The following is a 21,346-nucleotide window of genomic DNA, read 5'->3' as shown; positions in this document are numbered from 1 at the left end:
GACCCCTTGTGAGACCACATGCTGGTACAGTTGGCCCTGGGTTCCTCCTAATGCAAGACAATGCTAGACCTCATGTTACATGGCTGGAGTGTGTCAGCAGTTCCTGCAAGAGGAAGGCATTGATGCTATGGACTGGCCCGCCCAGTCCTTAGACCTGAATCCGATTGAGAACACCTGGGACTTCATGTCTCGCTCCATCCACCAACACCACGTTGCACCACAGACTGTCCAGGAGTTGGCGGATGCTTTAAGGGTGCGTTCACACTGAGGAATGTACGCTGAATCTCCACTCATGGAATTTAGCGAGCAAAGATTCAGCCTGGCAGCCTGCGGCGGCAGTAGGACCGCAAAGCACTACGCTGTCACATGTTCTTTCTTTGAGGGGAACAATTTTTGTGGTGGAATTGTCCGCCGCTGAAATTGCTCAAAGTGAAAGGGTCTCGTGGAAGACCCATTCACACTGATGTTAGAGTTCACCGCGCATAATTCCGATCGTGGAATTCCGCCCGCGGAGGTCATACGGGCACGTGGAGGCCACACACACTACTGAGCCTCATTGTGACTTGTTTTAAGGACATTACATGAAAGTTGGATCAGCCTGTAGTGTGGTTTTCCACTTTGATTTTGAGTGTGACTCCATATCCAGACCTCCATGGGTTGATAAATTTAATTTCCATTGACAATTTTTGTGTACATTCAACTATGTAAAGACGAAAGTATTTCATACGATTAGTTCATTCAATCAGATCTAGGATATGTTATCTTCGTGTTCCCTTTAATTTTTTGGTAGGGCTTCAGCCACAACACCTGAGACAGCAGAGGATAATGAGTCATCTGGGGAAAGGAGGAGGAGTCAGAGACAACATCACACTGACAAGGAAAGGACTAAACAACTTCCTGTCTTGGGTATTTAAAGCAAAAGCATTCTGAAACCAAGACTTATATAGTGTTATCACTGATTGATTGTAAGTTATATATCTAGGGGTAATAGGAGGATTAGGATGAGGAGACCCTCTTGGACAAATCTAAATAGCCTACAAAAATGTTATGCCTATTCCTGCTACCAACCCCCCACTGGATTCTGAATATTCTGTTGCATCTGTCATACCATATTAAATCTGCAGAAAGGTGTGGTGCTGTTTTTGGATGAAAGCAGCCATGTTTTTTCTGATCCTGGACAATCCCTTAAATACATAATTCAGGTCACTGTGGACACTTGGATAGGAGTTACAAGTAATTTGGAGGTAGTTTCAAAGCGATATAGACAGGATCTACTGCCAGTAATGCTCCAGGAGGACACCATAGGTGGTTCCTTCCTTTGGTATATAACACTTGATTAAATATTATTATTATTTTAACTTTTTACAAGCTAAATACTAACATATGCAGTAGCTGAAGTTGTGTCGCAGCACGCACACTGTGACGTCTTTAGAATTACTCAGGAGACCTGATGAACAGATAGAGAGACACCTAGTGGTCAGTAGTAAGCATAACAAATGCCAAATAAACTATAATATAGCAGCACGGCATAGATCAGTGTTTCCCAACTGGTGTGCCTCCAGCTGTTGCAAAATTACAACTCCCAGCATGCTGGGAGTTGTAGTTTTGCAACAGCTGGAGACACACCAGTTGGGAAAAACTGGCAAAGATATAATACGATAAAATACAGTATAGAGAAACTAAAGATAATTTATTCAAAAACAGGAGAGGGCAACATACAAACACAAGAAAAGGAATAAGACGTCTTTATCTTGGTCTCCATTTAATGTCTTTCACACCTTGGAATTGTCTTTTCAAAGAGCTGCTGTCCGCCCATTCCGCGTTTAAGTGCGCCAAATCCTCATCCTCTTCAAGTTTCTGCGATAGGTAAAGAGTCATCTTGCATTAAAGTTCTTTTCACGGGTAACTCAATGGCCCTGATTTACTATCGAGAAGTCAACTTTTTTTTTTTTTTGGGTTGTGTGCCAGAATAAAAAAGTAAAAAAGACCTGAAAAAGGGGCGTGGCCAAGTGTTTATAACATTACCCGACCAATCACAAATAACATGTGAATTAGCTCTGGGAATTTCTCACCAAGGAAAACCTGCTCAGAAAATTCCCCATTGTCACTTCTCTCCTTTAGTTAGGTATTTTACATGTTTAGAATATAGGTTTTTGGTTGTTTTGTTTTTTTCTAGAAACTAGAATTATACAGGGAAATGGAACAAATATTTTTGTTTCCATAATTAATAAAAAAAAAAAAAAAAAGCTTCATAACTGAGGCTATTATTTGTATTATATTTCTTAAATATATTCTTAATTTTGGCCTTGAAGACACAGCCTGCTTAGAGGCATAACACTTATTTTACATCTACAGACTGATATGAGGGCTTGTTTTTTGCGAGACAAATTGCACTTTGTAATGACACTAGAGATGAGCGAACTTACAGTAAATTCGATTCGTCACGAACTTCTCGGCTCGGCAGTTGATTACTTTTCCTGCATAAATTAGTTCAGCTTTCAGCTGCTCCCGTGGGCTGGAAAAGGTGGATACAGTCCTAGGAGACTCTTTCCTAGGAATGTATCCCCCTTTTCCAGCCCACCGGAGCACCTGAAAGCTGAACTCATTTATGCAGGAAAATGAATCAACTGCCGAGCCAAGAAGTCCGTGACGAATCGAATTTACTGTAAGTTCGCTCATCTCTAAATGACACCTTTTATTTTACCATAAGATGTGCCACAAAACCAAAAGAAGATTATTAGTGGGTGGAAATTTATAAGAAAAGCAGCAATTTTTCCTTTTTTTTTTATTTTTTTTTTACATTTACGCCATTCACCACACGGGACCAATAACATAATATTTTAATAGTTTGGACTTTTTTGCACACGGCAATAACAAATATGTTAAATGATTTATTATTTGTAAAATAGGAGAAGAGGGTAATTATTTTTTTTATTGGGGGAGGGCCTTATTTACATATTTAAAAACTTTAATAATGTTTTTTTTTAAGCCCTCCCCCCCCCGTTACTATTTACAGCAATCTATTGATTTCTATTACTGTTCAGTGCTATGCATTGGCATACAACTGATCAGTAATATTGGCCATCTACTTTTACAGTCTGCCAATAGGTAGACTGGATCGCAGCAGAGCGGCAAGGAGCAGGAAAGGAGAGCTCCGGCCGCCATCTTGAATCCCACAATCACTCTGTGGGTGGTCCAATGAGTCTCACAAAGTCTCCTAATGCTTTAGATGACATGATCAGTATTGGTCACTGCATCTGAAGGGGTCATGGTGGGCATCAGTGTGGTTACTGATGTCCGTCATTAGTGGACTCCTGTGCCCACTTTATAGATAGTTTACACCGAAGGGTGTAAATGTATGCCCTGGTGTGCTAAGTACCAGAAAGCCAGGGCGTACATTTATGACCTGTGTCCCCTAGGATTTAAGAGTTTTACAAGACAATATGCAACAAATGGATGGAATAAAAGAGAGGAAAGTCTTACCTTAAGCTCTTCCTGGCGCCTGTGGTAAAACATCATCATCTTCTTCTGCTCCTCCTCAGTTATTACAGGTTCCCGCGCTGGGGCTCCTTGTCCTCTCTAGTTGGATTCAGAAAACAGTAACGTTTTAACATACTGACACAACGGTAACCGTATAACGTATACATACAGATGTAACTGGAAATGGAGGATTCCTGTACTAAAAAAGACAAGGGTCCATCAAGTTCAACCCAAAACCCTACTGTGTTAATCCAGAGCAAGGCAAAAAAAACCATGAGGCTGATGCAATTGCCCAATGACAGACAATGACAATAAAAATAAGTCCCTGAATCAACGTTCTATCCACATGAATCTAGTATCTATAACCTGTAATATTATATTTTTCCAGAAAAACATCCAGGCCCCCCTTGACCTTGTTTACGGAGTCAGACATCACAACATCGTATGACAGAGAGTTCCATAGTCTCACTGCTCTTACAGTAAAGAATCTCTGTTTGTGATGATGGTGAAACCTTCTTTCCTCTAGACGTAGAGGATGCCCTCTTGTCATGGTTACCGGCCTAGGTATAAAAAGATCACTAGAAAGACCCCTGTACTGTCCATTCATATATTGTGATATGTTGCCCCTAAGACGTCTTTTCTCCAAACTAAATAACCCCAAGCTTGATAACCTGTTTTGGTCCTGTAATCCTCCCAATACCATCAATTATCTTTGTCACCCTCCTCTGCCCCCTCTCCAGTTCAGTCATGTCCTTCTTATATACAGGTGCCCAAAATTGGACACAATACTCCATATGTGGTCTGACCAGTGGTTCATACAGATGCAAGACCACGTATAAAGTATTGTGTACGGATACGCAAGATAACAATAGGTGGACAAGTTACCTTTTGGCCCCCTAATATCACAGATTCTTATGGTTCTGACAAAGCTACTTTATTAGCAGTAAAGTTGGTAAAGTTCTGTACACATACATCAACAGACTTGGTCCGGACTCTAAACTGCTTATAACTTTCTCATAAAACAGATATAACTAAGCAATGACAGATCTAAAAAAAAAAAAAATATATTTTTTCTGACCTTACAGAAGACAGATACCGTAGTGACTTCTTAGTCTAGAAGTGTTCTGCAGTAAAGGGGTCATCACATATTAAAACTTATGCCCTGTCCCCAGCATATGGAGATTAGTGTATGATCGAGAATGGGGTCCTAAATCTCCCATTGGAAAAAAAAGAGATTAGGAGTGATCACCGTAGCTCCATTCATTGTCTATAGAAGTAGCCAGAGATAGTACAGCATGAGGCGATCCCACGCAGCGCCCATAGACAAGGAATAGAGCGGTGGTGCACACATGTGACGATTGCTTTGATAGCAAATTCGGAACACTGTTTTCAAGACTGCTGGGGGTCCCCTATCCTGTGCAGAGGCAATATGTGAGGGGAAACCCCTTTAAGAAAAGTCTGTGTTTTTTTCTTACCTTTTGTATCTTCACAATAATTTTAGTCTTCTCGTTTTTGCCAATGTATTCTACAAGTTTCTGTTTTCTCAGCAGCTCTTTTCCAGCCCACCACAACTGGGCACCAGGCTCCTCAATCACCATCTGTCCAGCCTGAAATAAGAAGCATAACTATTATCTTTGGAGTCTAATGCAGGATGGACAGCGGCAGCTATGGCATCCGGTCATTACACCGCCTCATGACAGTCTGTAGTCTTCTGCTCACAGTCCCCCATCTACAATGTCCATCAGGCTGCTCATAGTCTTGGGGTCCCTATCTGGACCCTCACAGATCAAGAGAACAAAAATGTGTTGTCCGCTAAGTTAATAGAGCTGATGTGTTCTCTGCTAGGGCTGGGCGGTATGACCAAATGTGTGTTACGGTATTTTTTTTAAACTTTTGGCGGTTCCATAGTATATAACGGTATTTCCTAGCCCCCTACCTCCCATATTAATTATCAGCCCACATCCCCATCGGGGTAAATACTCACGTCACCCGCATGCGCTGCCCTCCTCGTCCTGTTTGTTGCAGCTGCCGGCACTGACACTCTATACTGTGCGGTATCCCTATGCCCGGGTTGCAGAAGGTCAACAAAACAAACTTTAACTCACCTACGTCGGCCTTACGCTGGGGACGGGAACGTCGGAGAGCTGTCCGCCTATCACCGGCCGCAGCGATGTTCCGCCTCGGCCGGTGATAGGCTGAGCCCACTGTCATGTAAGAAGCCGGCTTCTTACATGACAGTGGGCTCAGCCTATCACCGGCTGAGGCGGAACATCGCTGCGGCCGGTGATAGGCTGACGGCTGTCCGACGTTCCCGTCCCCAGGAAACAAGTGAGGCCGGTACCGGACCAACGGGAGGGGAGTTAAAGTTTATTTTGTTTATTTTTTGCAGCCCGGGCATAGGGATACCGCATAGTATAGAGCAGTGGTCTCCAACCTGCGGACCTCCAAATGTTGCAAAACTACAACTCCCAGCATGCTGGGAGTTGTAGTTTTGCAACATCTGGAGGTCCGCAGGTTGGAGACCACTGGTATAGAGTGTCAGCGCCGACGGCCGCAATAAACAGGACGAGGAGGGCAGCGCAGCGCTGGGCTGATTCATTCATTCCCGAGGGGAACATAACAAAACCTTTTCTGCTCCCTGATCAACCCCTCTAAGGATTCAGGATAGTTCCTAAAATATTACTTAAATCTCTATATACCTGAGTTCCTGAGAGATCTTCATTATTCTCAAACTCCATCCGAATAGGATCATGTGGAGGCAATCCCATTGGATATACAATCATGACAGCTCCCCGGAGCTGATCCAGGGCATCTCTCACCATCTCCATAGTGACACATACATTGGCTTCTGCTTGTTTCTAGACAGAAAAAGGAAAGATAGATAACGGCTGTGTTAAGATTTTTGTCATCTCTGCTGCACAAAATATTACATTCTGGAAAACTGTTGTCCTTATAATGTGGAGCTCACTGAAGACAGATGTATAATCCCTTAAAAAAATCGGTCCTCTTTGAGCTATCCCTAGAGGCGGCTGCATTAAGCCAGAATGTTAGCCTTTTGGGTGAATTTACACATTGCTGATCCTGCTGCAGACTGGCACAGGTAGACTCTGCAGTGGACCATCGTTCATTGAAAGGGGGATGATCTGCATCGTAAAAAAAAGTAAACCACAGTCAAAAGTTTAAAAGTAAGCTGCAGGATACGGAGGCTACCCATGGACAAAATAAGCCGTGTGAACACGCCCTAAGGCTATGGTTCTACTTGGTTATTTTTGGGAAAAAAGCAGAGAAAAACGCCAAATCTGCAGCATGGCGTTTTTTCGGCCAGATATTAGCTGTAAATCAAAGAGAAATCTCAAAATTCTTTTTCGACTTTGCGGTTTCAGTTTGGATTTTTTTTTTATCCTTTTGGCGCTTTTTTCACTCTTTTTTAGCTCTTTGGCGGTTCTTCAAAGTCGCAGAGTGTTGAGCCTATGGCGTTTTTTCGCCTGAAATCGTGGCGTTTTTCTCCCATAGAAGTCTATGGGAGTAACAGAAAAGCAAAGAAAAACGACATGTGGGTTTTAACTTTGGCGTTTTTTGCATGCGCTTTTTATTCTTTTTTGGACTTCAGATCCAAAAAAGTGACGGAGATACCTTTTTTAATAAAATTTTGTAAGGTACCATTAAAAATGTTTTTTTTTAAAGATACAGTAGTGATGAAAAAATAAATAAAAAAAATTAAATATATATATCGACAATAATAAAAATTAAGTGTGTGTGTGTTTTTCACTTTTTAAAATGTTTTAGGTAGTACTACTACTCCCAACATGGAACACACTGTTCCATGATGGGAGTAAGTAGTACCTGTACTAATTGACAGATCGCTCGAGTCACTTCTGACATCCATTGTGATCCCCCCTGTATAATGTATAGATGCGGGCGGCCGCTCTTCTCTTGTCCCCTGCACTGACGTATATATACACATATTCATATTTCCTGCAGAGAGCTTTGATTGGTCAGATGGTTCCAGCCAATCACAAACTCTGTGGGAAATATGAATATGTGTATATATATGTCAGTGCAGGAGACCATAGAAGAGCGGCCACCCGCATCTATACATTATAGAGTGTGCTTCATGTTGGGAGCAGTAGTACCTGCAGTTAAGGACAGATCACAGTGAGCGTCACTACTGACACCCGCTGCGATCATCCTTCATCCCTGAGATGCGGAGCGGCTTTCTCCTGCGCTCGCATCTCTGCTCTGTACTCTGTTCGGCCACTCACTCATTCCCTCTGAGAGCGGTGATTGGCTGCCACCATCACTCTGGGCGGAAAATAAGAATGAGTGATGTGAATTTCTATTCACATCAATGGCTGGCCCAGAGTACAGAGCAGAGATGCGAGTGCTGTATAGAGCCGCTCCACATCTCTGCAATATTATTGACAATCGCATCAGGTGTCAGGAGTGACACCTGGGGCGATCTGTCTATTAGTATAGGAACTACTACTCCCATCATGAAACAGTGTGTCCCATGCTATGAGTAATAGTACTACCTGAAAAAAAAAAACGTGAAAAACACACACACACACACACACACACACACACTACATTTTTATTATTGTCGGCTACATTTTTAGTGCCCTGCCCACCCACAGAAATTGACCCCTGTTTAAAAATGTATTAAAATTTTGTTATAAAAAAATATAACATTTCGTTAAATAAATCTTTTTACATCACTACTGCTTCCTTTTTTTTTTGGTACCCAACAAATTTTGAAAAAACATCAAAAGGTGCCAAAAATGCAATTTCCACTCAAAGTAAAAATAAAAACACAAGAAAAAAGTAAGAAAAAAAAAACGCTGTGGTGTATGGATAAAATGGACATACTTGGATTGTGTGCCATGTCCAAGTTCTTGCACATGTGATGTATATAAATTACCTTTGATATTAAAGCTTTGGCTTCCTCCATTGTTTTCTGCAAAACCTTCTTCATATTCTCATTTGGTGCTGAAACAAATATATACAGATGATATATATCAACACAATATAATGAATAGGAAAAATGATCCACTATAGAAATACTCCATAAGTAAAAGCCATTCCTCCTGGGGTTCTCCTAGTAATGACTGCTTGTCGATATTACAAGTGATATATTACATTAAGGCAGTGTTTCCCAACCAGTGTGCCTCCAGCTGTTGCAAAACTACAACTCCCAGCATGCCCGGACAGCCGTTGGCTGTCCGGGCATGCTGGGACTTGTAGTTTTGCAACAGCTGGAGGCACACTGGTTGGGAAACACTTCATTGAGGAATGTATTCGGGAATATTCCCCACCAGTGTAATGTAATACTCAGATTCACTCACTTTACATTCACCCCTTGAGGACGCCACCGATACAATGACCACCATAAATGGCAGCTCCATTATACTGAAGGCATCTGCAGGGAATTCGATTTCCCCATCGCTGCCCTATTACTGGAACTTCTCTCATGTGTAATAGGCACAAATCGGATTAAAAGATTACATTAGGGATTTGCCCTAATACAATAAGTGTTTTTTTTTTTTTTTTTTTTTAATCTAGAGCTTTACTTTAATGGAGACCAACCAGAAGAAAATAAAAAAAAGGCCTATTTACTGTACACTGATCAGTTGGGAGCAGGAAAAATGGGCAAGTGTAAGGATCTGGGCAAATTTTAGCAGGGGCAAAACTGCGATAGCTAGAAGAAAGGGTCAGGGCATCTTCAGAACCTCACATCTTGTAGGGTTGTCCTTGGTATGTATTGGTTAGTACCAACCAAAAGTGAGGAAACTCACATAGCCTTATACTGCTGTAGAGCAAACTGCTGAAAAAGTTCCAGCTGGCTAAGGCTGGGTTCCCATTATGTTTTCTCCCATATGTCATTCATTTCAATGAGCCGGCCGGAGTGAAACCTTCGGTCCAGTCGGCTCATTTTTGCGCCGTATGCGCTTTTTCACCGGACTTAAAACTGTGGTCAACCACGGTTTTAGGTCCGGTTGTAAAAGCGCATACGGTGCAAAAATGAGCCGACCGAATGTTTCACTCCGGCCGGCTCATTGAAATGAATTACATACGGGAGCGCATACGAAGGCATATGGGAGCGCGAGGTTTCAGCTCCCCACTGCCGTATGCGCTCCCGTATGGGAGAAAATGTAGTGGGAACCCAGCCTAAGATAGAAAGGTGTCCGATCATACAGGAAAACGGGTCAGTACTACACTGCTGCCATCTTGGTCCTTCCGATATCACGGTCACCATGTGTGTCATTTAGCTTTCCCAGACAAATTAGCTTCTCTGCCATTCAGGAGCCGGTAAAAGCAGAATGACATGCCATGTTGGTTTTCATACAGCTTTCTCAGACTCTTAGCTGAAGCAAGTATGGTTACTACTAGAGCAGTCATAGAAGGTGCCACCCAGCTTTCCCACACCAATTTCAGTGAATTGTCAAACCTTTAAAAATAAATAAATAAATATATATATGTCTGAACTTCATCTAGGTAATGACATTTATTCATTTCGCAATATATTCATATACAGTGACCCCCCGACCTACAATGCCCCCTCTCAGAGGCCATCGCATGTTGAAGGCAGCATCAACATACGATGCTTTTGTATGTCGGGGCCATCGCATAAACGGCTATCCGGCAGCACAGACTGCTTCAGCTGCCACTGGATAGCCATTTACAGTGCCCTGTGTGGTCCGCTGACGATCACTCACCTGTCCTCGGGGCTCCGGCGCGTCCTCTTCGGGATTCGGGATCCCCTGCATCGTCGGTGCTCTCCATCGTCATCATCACGTCGCTGCACACGCCGTCCCGTCATCCAATAGGAGCGGCGTGCGTAGCGATGTGATGGCGGCGACGTGAGAGCGAGGATGCTGGGGAAGCAGAGGCCTTGCCGGAGCATCGGGGACACCCCGGGGACGCGGCTACAGCGATGGAGGGCGACATCCCGGGCAGCGGTGACGGTCTGGAGTGGCAGGGACAGGTGAGTACAACTTCCTCTACTAGTGGTCTTCAACCTGCGGAACTCCAGATGTTGGCTGTCCGGGCATGATGGGTGTTGTAGTTTTGCAACATCTGGAGGTCCGCAGGTTGTAGACCACTGTCCTATACTTTACATTGCACGGATCCCTCAACATACGATGGTTTCAACAAACGATGGTCCATTTGGAAGGGATTACCATCGTATGTTGAGGGATCACTGTATTCCAATAAGACCAATCTGCCAAAGTCTGAAACTTCAATGAGACCTCCACAGGATCCAGTGCCCGGTGCCCCCATTACCATGTCCATTCCTCCTTCCAAGCTCGTCCTTCTTGAAGACGCTTCCCCCGCTGGGCACACATTTTGTTTCCCACTCATCTTTCAGCTTCAGATCCTCGATCTGCTCGTCTGTTAACCCTTGCATGTTGGGTGGCAGTGTAATGCCGTGTTCAGCCAGTTCTTCCATCTCTATAAATGACAAGAGCTGTATTAGTAACAATGGAGAATATGTCCTGTTACATCTCATTTCGCCGTATTCATACACTGCTCAAAAAATAAATAAAGGGAAGACTTAAACAACACAATGTAACTCCAAGTCAATGACACTTCTGTGAAATCATACTGTCCGCTCAGGAAGAACACTGATTGACAATCAATTTCACATGCTGTTGTGCAAATGGAACAGACAACAGGAGGAAATTATAATGCAATTATCAAGACACCCCCAATAAAGGAGTGGTTCTGTAAGTGGTGACCACAGACCACTTCTCAGTTCCTCTGCTTCCTGGCTGATGTTTTGGTCACTTTTGAATGTTGGCGGTACCATCACTCTAGTGGTAGCCTGAGACGGAGTCTACAACCCACACAAGTGGCTCAGGTAGTGTAGATCATCCAGGATGACACACCAATGTGAGGAGCACTGCCAGAGCCCTGCAAAATGACCTCCAGTAGGCCACAAATGTGCATGTGTCCACTCAAACGGTCAGAAACAACAGACTCCATTAGGATGGTATGAGGGCCAGATGTCCACAGGTGGGGGTTGTGCTTACAGCCCAACACCGTGCAGGACGTTTGGCATTTGCCAGAGAACACCAAGATTGGCAAATTCACCACTGGCGCACTGTGCTCTTCACAGATGAAAGCAGGTTCACACTGAGCACATGTGACAGACGTGATATAGTCTGGAGACGCCGTGGAGAACTTTCTGCTGCCTTCAACATCCTCCAGTATGACCGGTTTGGTGGTGGGTCAGTAATGTGTGGGGTGGCATTTCTTTGCGGGGCCGCACAGCCCTCCATGTGCTTGTCAGAGGTAGCCTGGCTGCCATTAAGTACCAAGATGAGATCCTCAGACCCCTTGTGAGACCATATGCTGGTGCGATTGGCCCTGGGTTCTTCCTAATGCAAGACAATGCTAGACCTCATGTGGTTGGAGTGTGTCAGCAGTTCCTGCAAGAGGAAGGCATTAATGCTATAGACTGGCCCGCCCGTTCCCCAGACCTGAATCCGATTGAGCACATCTGGGACATCATGTCTCGCTCCATCCACCAATGCCACATTGCACCACAGACTGTCCAGGAGTTGGCGGATGCTTTAGTCCAGGTCTGGGAGGACATCCCTCAGGAGACCATCCACCACCTCATCAGGAGCAGGCCCAGGCATTGTAGGGAGGTCATCCGGGCACGTGGAGGCCACACACACTACTGAGCCTCATTTGACTTGTTTTAAGGACATTACATAAAGTTGGATCAGCCTGTAGTGTGGTTTTCCACTTAGATTTTGAGTGTGACTCCAAATCCAGACCTCCATGGGTTGATAAATTTGATTTCCATTGATAATTTTTGTGTGATTTTGTTGTCAGCGCATTCAACTATGTAAAGACGAAAGTATTTCATACGATTAGTTCATTCATTCAGATCTAGGATGTGTTATCTTAGTGTTCCCTTTATTTATTTTTTTTGAGCAGTGTATATTTTAGCCTCTAACAGTGAGCTTCATGGATGCAGATTTTTTTAGGATTGGAGATATTGAAAGGCTAACAATATCCCCCAAAATATTATAAATTAGACCAGCAAAGCCACAGGCAGCAATAATGGGTTATCCAGGAATAGAAAAACCTAGCTTCCAAAAACAGCACAACACTTATCCTCAGGTTGTGTGTGGTATTACAGCTTGGCTCCATTCACCTCAATGGAACTAAGCTGCAATACCACACACAACCTGAGGACAGGTGTGATGCTGTTTTTTTTAAGAAATCAGCTCCTAAATAAGCCCCTTGATTCATCCCAATGTAAATTTATGTCAGTAAAGACCTTATCCTCAGGCTTAATAACACATGCTTTAAGTGTCATTGTCACTGTGTCTCAATCTGTTGCAAAACTACAACTCCCAGCATGCCCGGACAGCCTTTGGCTGTCCGGGCATGCTGGCAGTTGCAGTTTTGAAACAGCTGGAGGCACACTGATAGGGAAACATTGCTCTAGGACATGTCAACAATTTTGATTGGTCGGGGTTCTAGTGTTAAGACCCCCCATCATTCAGAAGAATAAGCGGGAAGAAGTGCCCCGGCTCGTAGCGATCAGTACCATTGTAAGTCCAATGGGACAATGATCACTGAGAAACAGGAAGTAAACGCTTATCCCTGCTTGTTCTCCTAATCGATGGGGGTCTCAGCACTGAGACCCTGACTAATCAAAACTTGTGACACGTCCCTAAAATTTTTTAAAAGTTTTATAAAAGGGACAGTGACGTTTTAAGAAAATGAGCCTATGCAGTCAACAGCAGGAGCCAGGTAGTGATTGACAGCGGGGCTTGCGCTGTAGCGGTCGGGACCAGAGACACTACAGTGGTCTGCCGAATGAGATCTGCATCTTAGGCTATGCCAGTGGTTCCCAACCAGGTTGCCTCCAGCTGTTGCAAAACTACAACTCTAAGCATGCCCGGACAGCCGTTGGCTGTCCTGGCATGCTGGGAGTTGTTGTCTTACAACAATCAGATGTTTAGTTCTTCCCCCGCACATTCTCCAAAGCTTCAGACAGTAGCATGGATGATACACAATTTGGTTCCTTCCACACAATACTCTTCTCACCTGTACAGATCCTACTGACTTTTAGTCGTCCATTGTATATGGAGGCCACTTGCTTGGTCAGCTCCTCTACAGAAACGGTAACAGTTGTATCAAACAGGAACTGGCTCTCATCGCCGTGTTTCACGTGTAAGCGCACCATTTCTGGGGGTGAAAACAAAAGGTCACATGACCACATTGGGAATGGTTATTATTAGGAAAATAAAGTTAAAGAGTACCTGTCACCAAACAAAACTTCTAATAAATTGTTCCTTACGTAATTATAAGACACTCTGCTATTTACTTGCTGTTAAAATTCTCAACCTTTATAGGTTTTTAATGTGATTGAAAAAACGGCCACTAGGTGGCTCTGTTCTGTTCCCTGCTGCAAGTCAAACAGTTAGTTTGGTCTCCTTCCAGTCTGGCAGGAGACCAAACTCAGGAACTGCGTGTGGGGAATGGCAAGGCACAGCTCTCGTAGGTTTCAGTGACGTTGCGCCTGCTGGGGAACGCCCACTTTCTCCTGCTGGGAGCTCACACAATGTGAGCAGAGGGAAAGGTATGATCCAGAGATTTGAAAAGCTCAAAGCTCAGAATTTTTTTTATTTTTTTTTTTTTTTTAAGGGCAGGAGGGGTGTTAGAAGAAGTTAGGGAATAAAATCTGAGTTAGTTTAGAAATGATGGTTTGATGACAGGTAATCTTTAATAAAAGTCAATCAAATGCATCAGTGGACATTTTATCATTGATATGCACTAATAATAGTTCACATTCTGATGTCAGAATGAAGAGGTTCTTGAGCAGCTAACACTTTCATATGTCAATCATAATGGCATTTCACACAGTGCATCTTTTTGTTCTTGTTTTTAATGTGCTTTGAAGGTCAAGGGTAGAGACTGCAGTTGTTCATACATCAAGGCTTGACAAATTTGTTTTGAATCTAGGAGCCAGAATTTTTTTTTTTTAGTAAACCCGCACATTTTTTCAGTTTTTGCACCAAGAGTTTTTGCCACTTTTGAGTAGTATTAACATTTTAGATCACTTTATTTTTTTTCTGGGATGTGACTGGACCAAAAATCATAAATTTTGGAGATAGACTTTTGCTGTGTTTACACCGATGACAATGTTTAGATCATAATTATGGTAATTTAAAAGGAGAACTCTGGCGAATGTAAACTTATCCCCTATCTACACGACAGGGTATAAAAAGCTGATTGCGGGGGTCCGACCGCTGGGACCTCCACAATCACCAGGATGGGACCCGGCACTCAGTGAGGAGTGTGTGTCCTCTACTGGTAGACGGCACGCCCTACATTCTTTTCTATGAGAGTGCAGAGGATTCCTGATAGCTGTACTCAAGTCTTTTTGGCACCCCCATAGGAATTTATGATGCGTGTGCCGCATGCAACATGCGCTCCTCTCTGAGTATTGGGTCCCATCCCGGTGACTGCTGGGGGGTCCCAGCTTTCTGACTCCCCACAATCAGCTACTTATCCCCTATCCTGTGGATAGGAGATAAGATTATTTTAGCCGGATATCTCCTTTAATAGTTTGGATAGTTTCGGACGTTGTTATTTTTTATTGGAAAAAATTGGGGTGATTTTTATTGGAGGAGGTGCTGCTTAAAGTGTCAACATCACTTTAAAAAAAAACTTTTCACATGTCCTAGAGCAGTGTTTCCCAACCAGTGTGCCTCCAGCTGTTGTAAAACTACAACTCCCAGTAGATCTATGATGCTCTTCAGTTTACAGCATTAGATATGTCTGCTGTAGACAGGAGAGATCTGGCACTGCCCGTCCATGCAATGGAGATATCAATGAATAGGAGGTGTGACCCTGATGGAGTCTAACTGTGCAGTCCGTAGCAGTTGTAATAAGAACCTTGTCGGTGGTGCTCAAATGTAATAAGAACCTTCAAATATCCAAACAAGATGATAGAAAAGTAAGACAATGGTGCTCAGCATCCAGTTATTTCAGATTTATTGAATCTTCTTCATAAATGCACACAAGACACTCTGCTTCAACAGGGAGGTATCACCAGGAGCGGGGGGGGGGGGGGAGCAGGTACACAACAATTGTTTCATACGCCGGAGCTTGAGAAAGTACATTCTGGCGTAGAAAACAATTGTTGCGTACCTGCTCCCCCCCTGCTCCTAGTGGTACCTCCCTGTTGAAGCAGAGTGTCTCATGTACATTTATGAAGGAGCACAATTGTCTTACTTTTCTCTCATCTCACAGATGTGCATGCAGCCTTACACTGTAAAATTTCTTGAACCCAGCATTAAAGGGGTGCTCCGGTGGAAAACTTTTTTTTTTTTTTTTTTAAATCAACTGGTGCCAGAAAGTTAAACAGATTTGTAAATTACTTCTATTAAAAAATTCTTAATTTTTCCAGTACTTATTAGCTGCTGACTACTACATAGGAAATTATTTTCTTTTTGGAACACAGAGCTCTCTGCTGACATCATGACCACAGTGCTCTCTGCTGACATCTCTGTCCATTTTAAGAACTGTCCAGAGTAGGAGAAAATCCTCTTAGCAAACATATCCTGCTCCGGACAGTTCTTAAAATGGACAGAGAGGTCAGCAGAGAGCACTGTGCTCGTGATGTCAGCAGACAGCTCTGTGTTCCAAAAAGAAAAGAATTTCCTCTGTAGTATTCAGAAGCTAATAAGTACTGGAAGAATTAAGATTTTTTAATAGAAGTAATTTACAAATTTATATACGAAGAAATATAGACTGCACTCACCAGGGTAACGCTTCAACTTCTTTATTAAACTTCCATCATCGTGTCAAATCGTGGGAACGGTGTCAGACAGGTAACATGGCGTGGTGGTAACAGCTGTGTCGTACTTCTTCAGACCAGTGGTCTGAAGAAGTACGGAAATACGACACAGCTGTTACCTCAACGCTGGGTCCTCGGCGTCTCCGCCATGTTACCTGTCTGACACCGTTCCCACGATTTGACACGGTGATGGAAGTTTAATAAAGAAGTTGAAGCGTTACCCTGGGGGAGTGCAGTCTATATTTCTTCGTATGTAGATTCTGAATTTGTTCTGTTCTGGATGCAGCACCCGGGAGGATTTCTGCTTCACTTTACTCACCTGTTGCTTGTCTATCGCTGTTGCACAGCAGTGCCGGTAGCTTTGCCTTTTCTTTGATTAACTTACAAATCTGTTTAACTTTCTGGCACCAGTTGATTTAAAAAAAAAAAAATTTTAAAAATCCACCGGAGTACCCCTTTAATGGACCTGAAACATCCCAGATGATCAAATATTATGAATTAGTTAAATATCACAAAGAATTCTGGATTATCTGTTGCCCGATTAAAATAATGTCAGTGTAGTTGGTAATTGAGATTAGTAATAGCTTAGGAGACCAGTATACAAGGCTGAGCTTCTGTATACAACCATGGGGTCTCTACGGAATTCGGTTTCCATGGTTACTGCAACACAATCAAACCCAAAACTATAGAAAAGATCCTGTTTCCGTTTTATCCCCCCGATGATCCTCAACGTCAGAATTATCCACAGTCACTTAGTATATTAGATGATAATCTTTAGGGTGCGTTAACACTGCCTTTTGTTTCTGTTTAACGTATATGTGTATTTTAATTTTATTCTTTTGGGGAAAACTTATCCGATAATGGATGCTGCTGTACGCAATGCGTTTCCGTTGGATTTTCATAATATATATATATATATATATATATATAATGGAAAACGGCACATTACGTATATACAGCCATGATAATTGCATTCAGGTCACTATACAGTTCCTCTCATTAGGCATCACAGTGAGAACTACAACTCCCAGCATCACTAAATCAGGTGGTTCTCATCTAGTGAAGGGACAGCTTGCCGTCTAAATCCTTACAGTATAATGAATATGATACAATATAGAAATATATAAGTATAATTGTACATATAACCACTCACCTTCTGCTTTAGTTGCTCTAGGTCCTGCAGACTGCTGCACACCACACTTCCGGTACTGGTTACCAGGGAAACAGGTGCCAACATCCGGCGCCGTATAGGGCGGGGTTTGTAAGTGAATTGGTAAAGAAGACACACCCTTTGTCGCTGATTGACTGGCTGTCTTCCTTTGCGGTAGGCGGAAGTGTGTGACGTCACCAACTCTGTATGCCAGTGTTTGCCACCCCAGCTGTTGCAGAACTACAATTCCCATCATGCCCTGACAGCCGAAGGCTGTCAGGGCATGATGGGAGTTGTAGTTTTGCAACCGCTGGGGATACGTATGTGTACAATTACAGCAGTGTCTCAACAGGGTGCCTCCTGCCGTTGCAAAACTACAACTCCCAGCATGCCCAGACAACCTTTGACTGTCAGTGCATGCTGGGAGTTGTAGTTTTGCAACAACTGGAGGCTCCTCGTTTAGGAAACAGAGTGCAATGTAGTCTATTGCTCCCTGTTATCAGTCTGCAGTTGGGGCATCACTAGCTGGGAGCCTGGGGGCAGTGTTCTAGAGCTTCTATGGCTGGGGCTTTAGGGGCATCTGCAGCTTACAGACAATTGTGTGGAGGTCACATTGCAATGTTTCCAATGTGACCAAAACTGTTACAAAACTACAACTCCCAGCATCTGTTTCCTAACCAGTGTGCCTCTAGATGTTGCTAAACTACAACTCCCAGCATGTTTCCCAAACAGTGTGTCTCCAGCTGTTGCAAAACTACAACTCCCAGCAAGATGGGAGTTGTAGTTTTGCAACAGCTGTAGGCACAGTATAAGCATGTGTTTTGAAGCCTTAGGTCTTAACTGACATACATTTAAAGGGGTAGACCAGTGCTGAAAAACATATCGCAAGGGGTCCGACCGCTGTGGCCCCCTGCGATCTCCTGTACGGGACCTCAGCTCGCTGGCCAGATAGCGGGTGTCGACCACCGCACAAAGCGGGGGCCGGCACCCCCCTCAATACTGCGCTATGGCAGAGCCAGAGATTGCCAAAGGCAGCGCTCCGTCTCTGCCATAGAGTTATATTGAGGGGGCGTGTCAGCCGCTACTTCGTTTGGTGGTCAACATGCCCCTTTCCTGCTGGCTGCCGGGGCCCCGTACAGGAGACCACAGCGGTCGGACCCCCGCGATCTGAAACTTATCCCCTATCCTTAGGATAGGGGATAAGTTTATCAGCACTCGATATCTACTTAAGGATTCTTTCACACTACCGTTGCACCCCATCAAGAAAGTTTTTTCTTTTTTTGAGTTTGCCGGCCGTCATTTTGACAGGCACAACGGGCAACAGCGGGTCCCGATGGACCCCATTATAGTCAATGGGGCCTTTTGGGCGCTGCTGTTTTTCAGCGGGAGTAGCGGGAGAAAAAGACAGCATAAGTAGTATTTTTTGTGTGACAACGGTAGTGTGAAAGAAGCCTAACATTGGGGTATATCAAGGGGTTAAACATTTTTTCCCCAAAAGCAGCTCAGTACCTGTCCTCAGGAAATAGATCACTGGACAGCACATCTATGAAGCCTGGACTGTCCATCCTAAAATTTTGACAAATTCCAGATGGGCCGGAGTAGGCATCGGCCTGGTCAGGGACTCAAAACTGAGCATACGCCTACAAATAACAAAGGAGCGCCTTAAAAGGGGCACGCAACAGCTACTCCGGGGGATAGGGAAATGGCGTAGCAAACACTGCATTAAAGTCAATGGGAGGGGGAGATTTATCAAAACCTGTGCAGAGGAAAAGATGTGGTGGTGTCCCGACACCGTATTTCATACGTTACCTTTGTAGAGGTCCCCATAGTCAGAGTCCCTAGGAACGACGGGGTCGCTCTCCTATAGTTATCCCCTTGTCACCGCTCAGTTAGTCTATGACTGTATAGAAGTTTTTATAAATATAAGTATAGATATATGTATATATTTAGTTTCCTACCTATTCAGCGTAGAAGGACCTGCGGGTTACGTGATTAGGTTAGAACTCTATGGTTTTGCTACAGGACCTTTGGAGGTTCCCATGACGTGTTCACCCACAATGCAATGTAACGGTGAGTGACAGTTGTTATGGACCAATCCAAAACGGCCGGCCATATAAGGGACCTGCGCCATCTTGATCCCTCTCTTGGGTTGCTGATTCTGGAAGAGGTAGGACCTCCGCAGCTTACAAGACGATTTACTAGGCCAAAGCCTTGCGGCCTCGGCCTCTAACATAGCGGATATACTAAGCAATTCCCTGCTACTCTGCGCAAGATCACTGGACCTAAACGCACCCCTAAATCCAGCAGATCTATTCTACAAAATCCCTAAGAAGCTAAATTGAGCTTATCTGATCCCAACCGACTGTCAATCGCTGCTCAAGCTATATCTATAGAGACTCTGTTATCTGGACTGTTACTATTGCTGCATCTACAGAAATTCTTCAGTAAAAGTTCCTGCAAGTTTTCAGTTAACAGTGGTTGTGGACAATCCTTTATTCTACATTCACCTATTGCTCTTGGGAAGGGTGGCAATAGGCCTATCAAGATTCCAGAATTTAACCCTCACCCTGGCATCACGAGTGACAAGGGTTAACAGCCCCCTTTATTATCCCGAACAGCAACACCCTAACTACCCTACACCCCACAAGGCTTGCCACACAATCCACCACCACATTTGCCCATAGCAACCAATCAGATCGCTTCTTTCATTTTGCAGAGGCCTTGTTAGAAATGAAAGAAGTGATCTGACTGGTTGCATATGGGCAACTGGACAACTTTTCCTCTGCACAGGTTTTGGTAAATCTCCCCCATTGTAACCTGCATACTTGGCTTACCAACCACCACCGGGGCCACAAGTATGCTGCAGTATGGCGTCTCCAAGTACAAATCGTCTTGCACCCTGTGTAAGGGCTGGTTCTCATCTCCACCACAGCAGTACGCCGGGGATACGTTTAGACGGTACCTAAATGAACGCTGTGGTATACTCACAGACTTCTATTATGTAAAAGTATTGCAGTCTGGACCTGTACGCTTGTGTACCATTTTTTTTTCTGGGATAAAAAAAAAAAATTCTGCATGTGTTTTTTTCTTCTTCCGTATGCTGTGGTATATGTTTTTTCCCCATAGAAGTGTGTTAGTGATGTGTTTTTGTTTTTTTCTGTAAGGTATACCACATATATGTATGCAACAATAGGTATACCACATAACCGTATGCAACATTGAGCTAAATTGGTCTTGTTTTGATACATCCATTTATGATACTGATGTGAATCTACACTAAGAGCTTGTTCACTTTGGGGGACATTTATCAATGTTGGTGTAAGGTAGTATAGATTTTACCCATGTTTTCTTGGTGTGTTTTTTTTTTGTGGAAGCTGCTCAAAATTTACCAAAATGGTGCACAGGACTTGATAAATTTTCTGCAATTATAGAAACCAGCAGTTGCCCATAACAACCAATCAGATTGCTTCGTTCATTTTTAAGAGGCCTCTTAAAATGAAAGACGTACTGTGATTGGTTGGTATGGGCCACTGCACCCTCTGCACAGATTTTGATAAATCTTACCTGAAGGGTACGTTCACACGAGTGGACCCACAGCATATTTTACGCTGAAGATCCGCCACTGAAGGACCGCAGCATGGTGGCTTTACATGTGCCTGCTCAGAGCAGCAATACGCGGTTACGAGCAGACACTGCGATGTGCGAGTCGCAGCGTGCACGCACAGTATACTAGCACATTGCGGCAGCACTCTCCCTAGCTCATCATGGAGCAGGGGGAGCGGCCGCGATGTGTGCAAGTACACCGCGCATGCACATAGCAGTGTGTCTGCTCGTAGCAGTGTATTGCCGCTCCGAGCAGGCACACGTAAAGCCACCATGCATCGGTCCTT

The 21,346-nt window shown here is 43.8% G+C and overlaps 1 protein-coding gene across 1 annotated transcript; it reads right to left on the bottom strand.

Annotated features, from left to right (window-relative positions):
* Nucleotides 1-1,680: 1,680 nt before the first annotated feature.
* Nucleotides 1,681-17,609, bottom strand: CFAP298 (cilia and flagella associated protein 298). Its single transcript, XM_056559487.1, has 8 exons — nucleotides 17,460-17,609; nucleotides 13,549-13,689; nucleotides 10,762-10,929; nucleotides 8,399-8,466; nucleotides 6,180-6,338; nucleotides 4,956-5,087; nucleotides 3,484-3,579; nucleotides 1,681-1,857 (listed from the first exon to the last, which is right to left on the bottom strand). The coding sequence occupies exons 2-8, from the start codon at nucleotides 13,685-13,687 to the stop codon at nucleotides 1,747-1,749; spliced, it is 873 nt and encodes a 290-aa protein (XP_056415462.1). The 5' UTR covers nucleotides 13,688-13,689; nucleotides 17,460-17,609; the 3' UTR covers nucleotides 1,681-1,746.
* Between the last annotated feature and the right edge of the window lie 3,737 nt (nucleotides 17,610-21,346).

This window comes from Hyla sarda, chromosome 2 (genome assembly GCF_029499605.1).
Source record: "Hyla sarda isolate aHylSar1 chromosome 2, aHylSar1.hap1, whole genome shotgun sequence".
Taxonomy (NCBI): domain Eukaryota; kingdom Metazoa; phylum Chordata; class Amphibia; order Anura; family Hylidae; genus Hyla; species Hyla sarda.
Note: the sequence above shows the minus strand (reverse complement) of the source record. Positions and strands in the feature narration are given on the sequence as shown.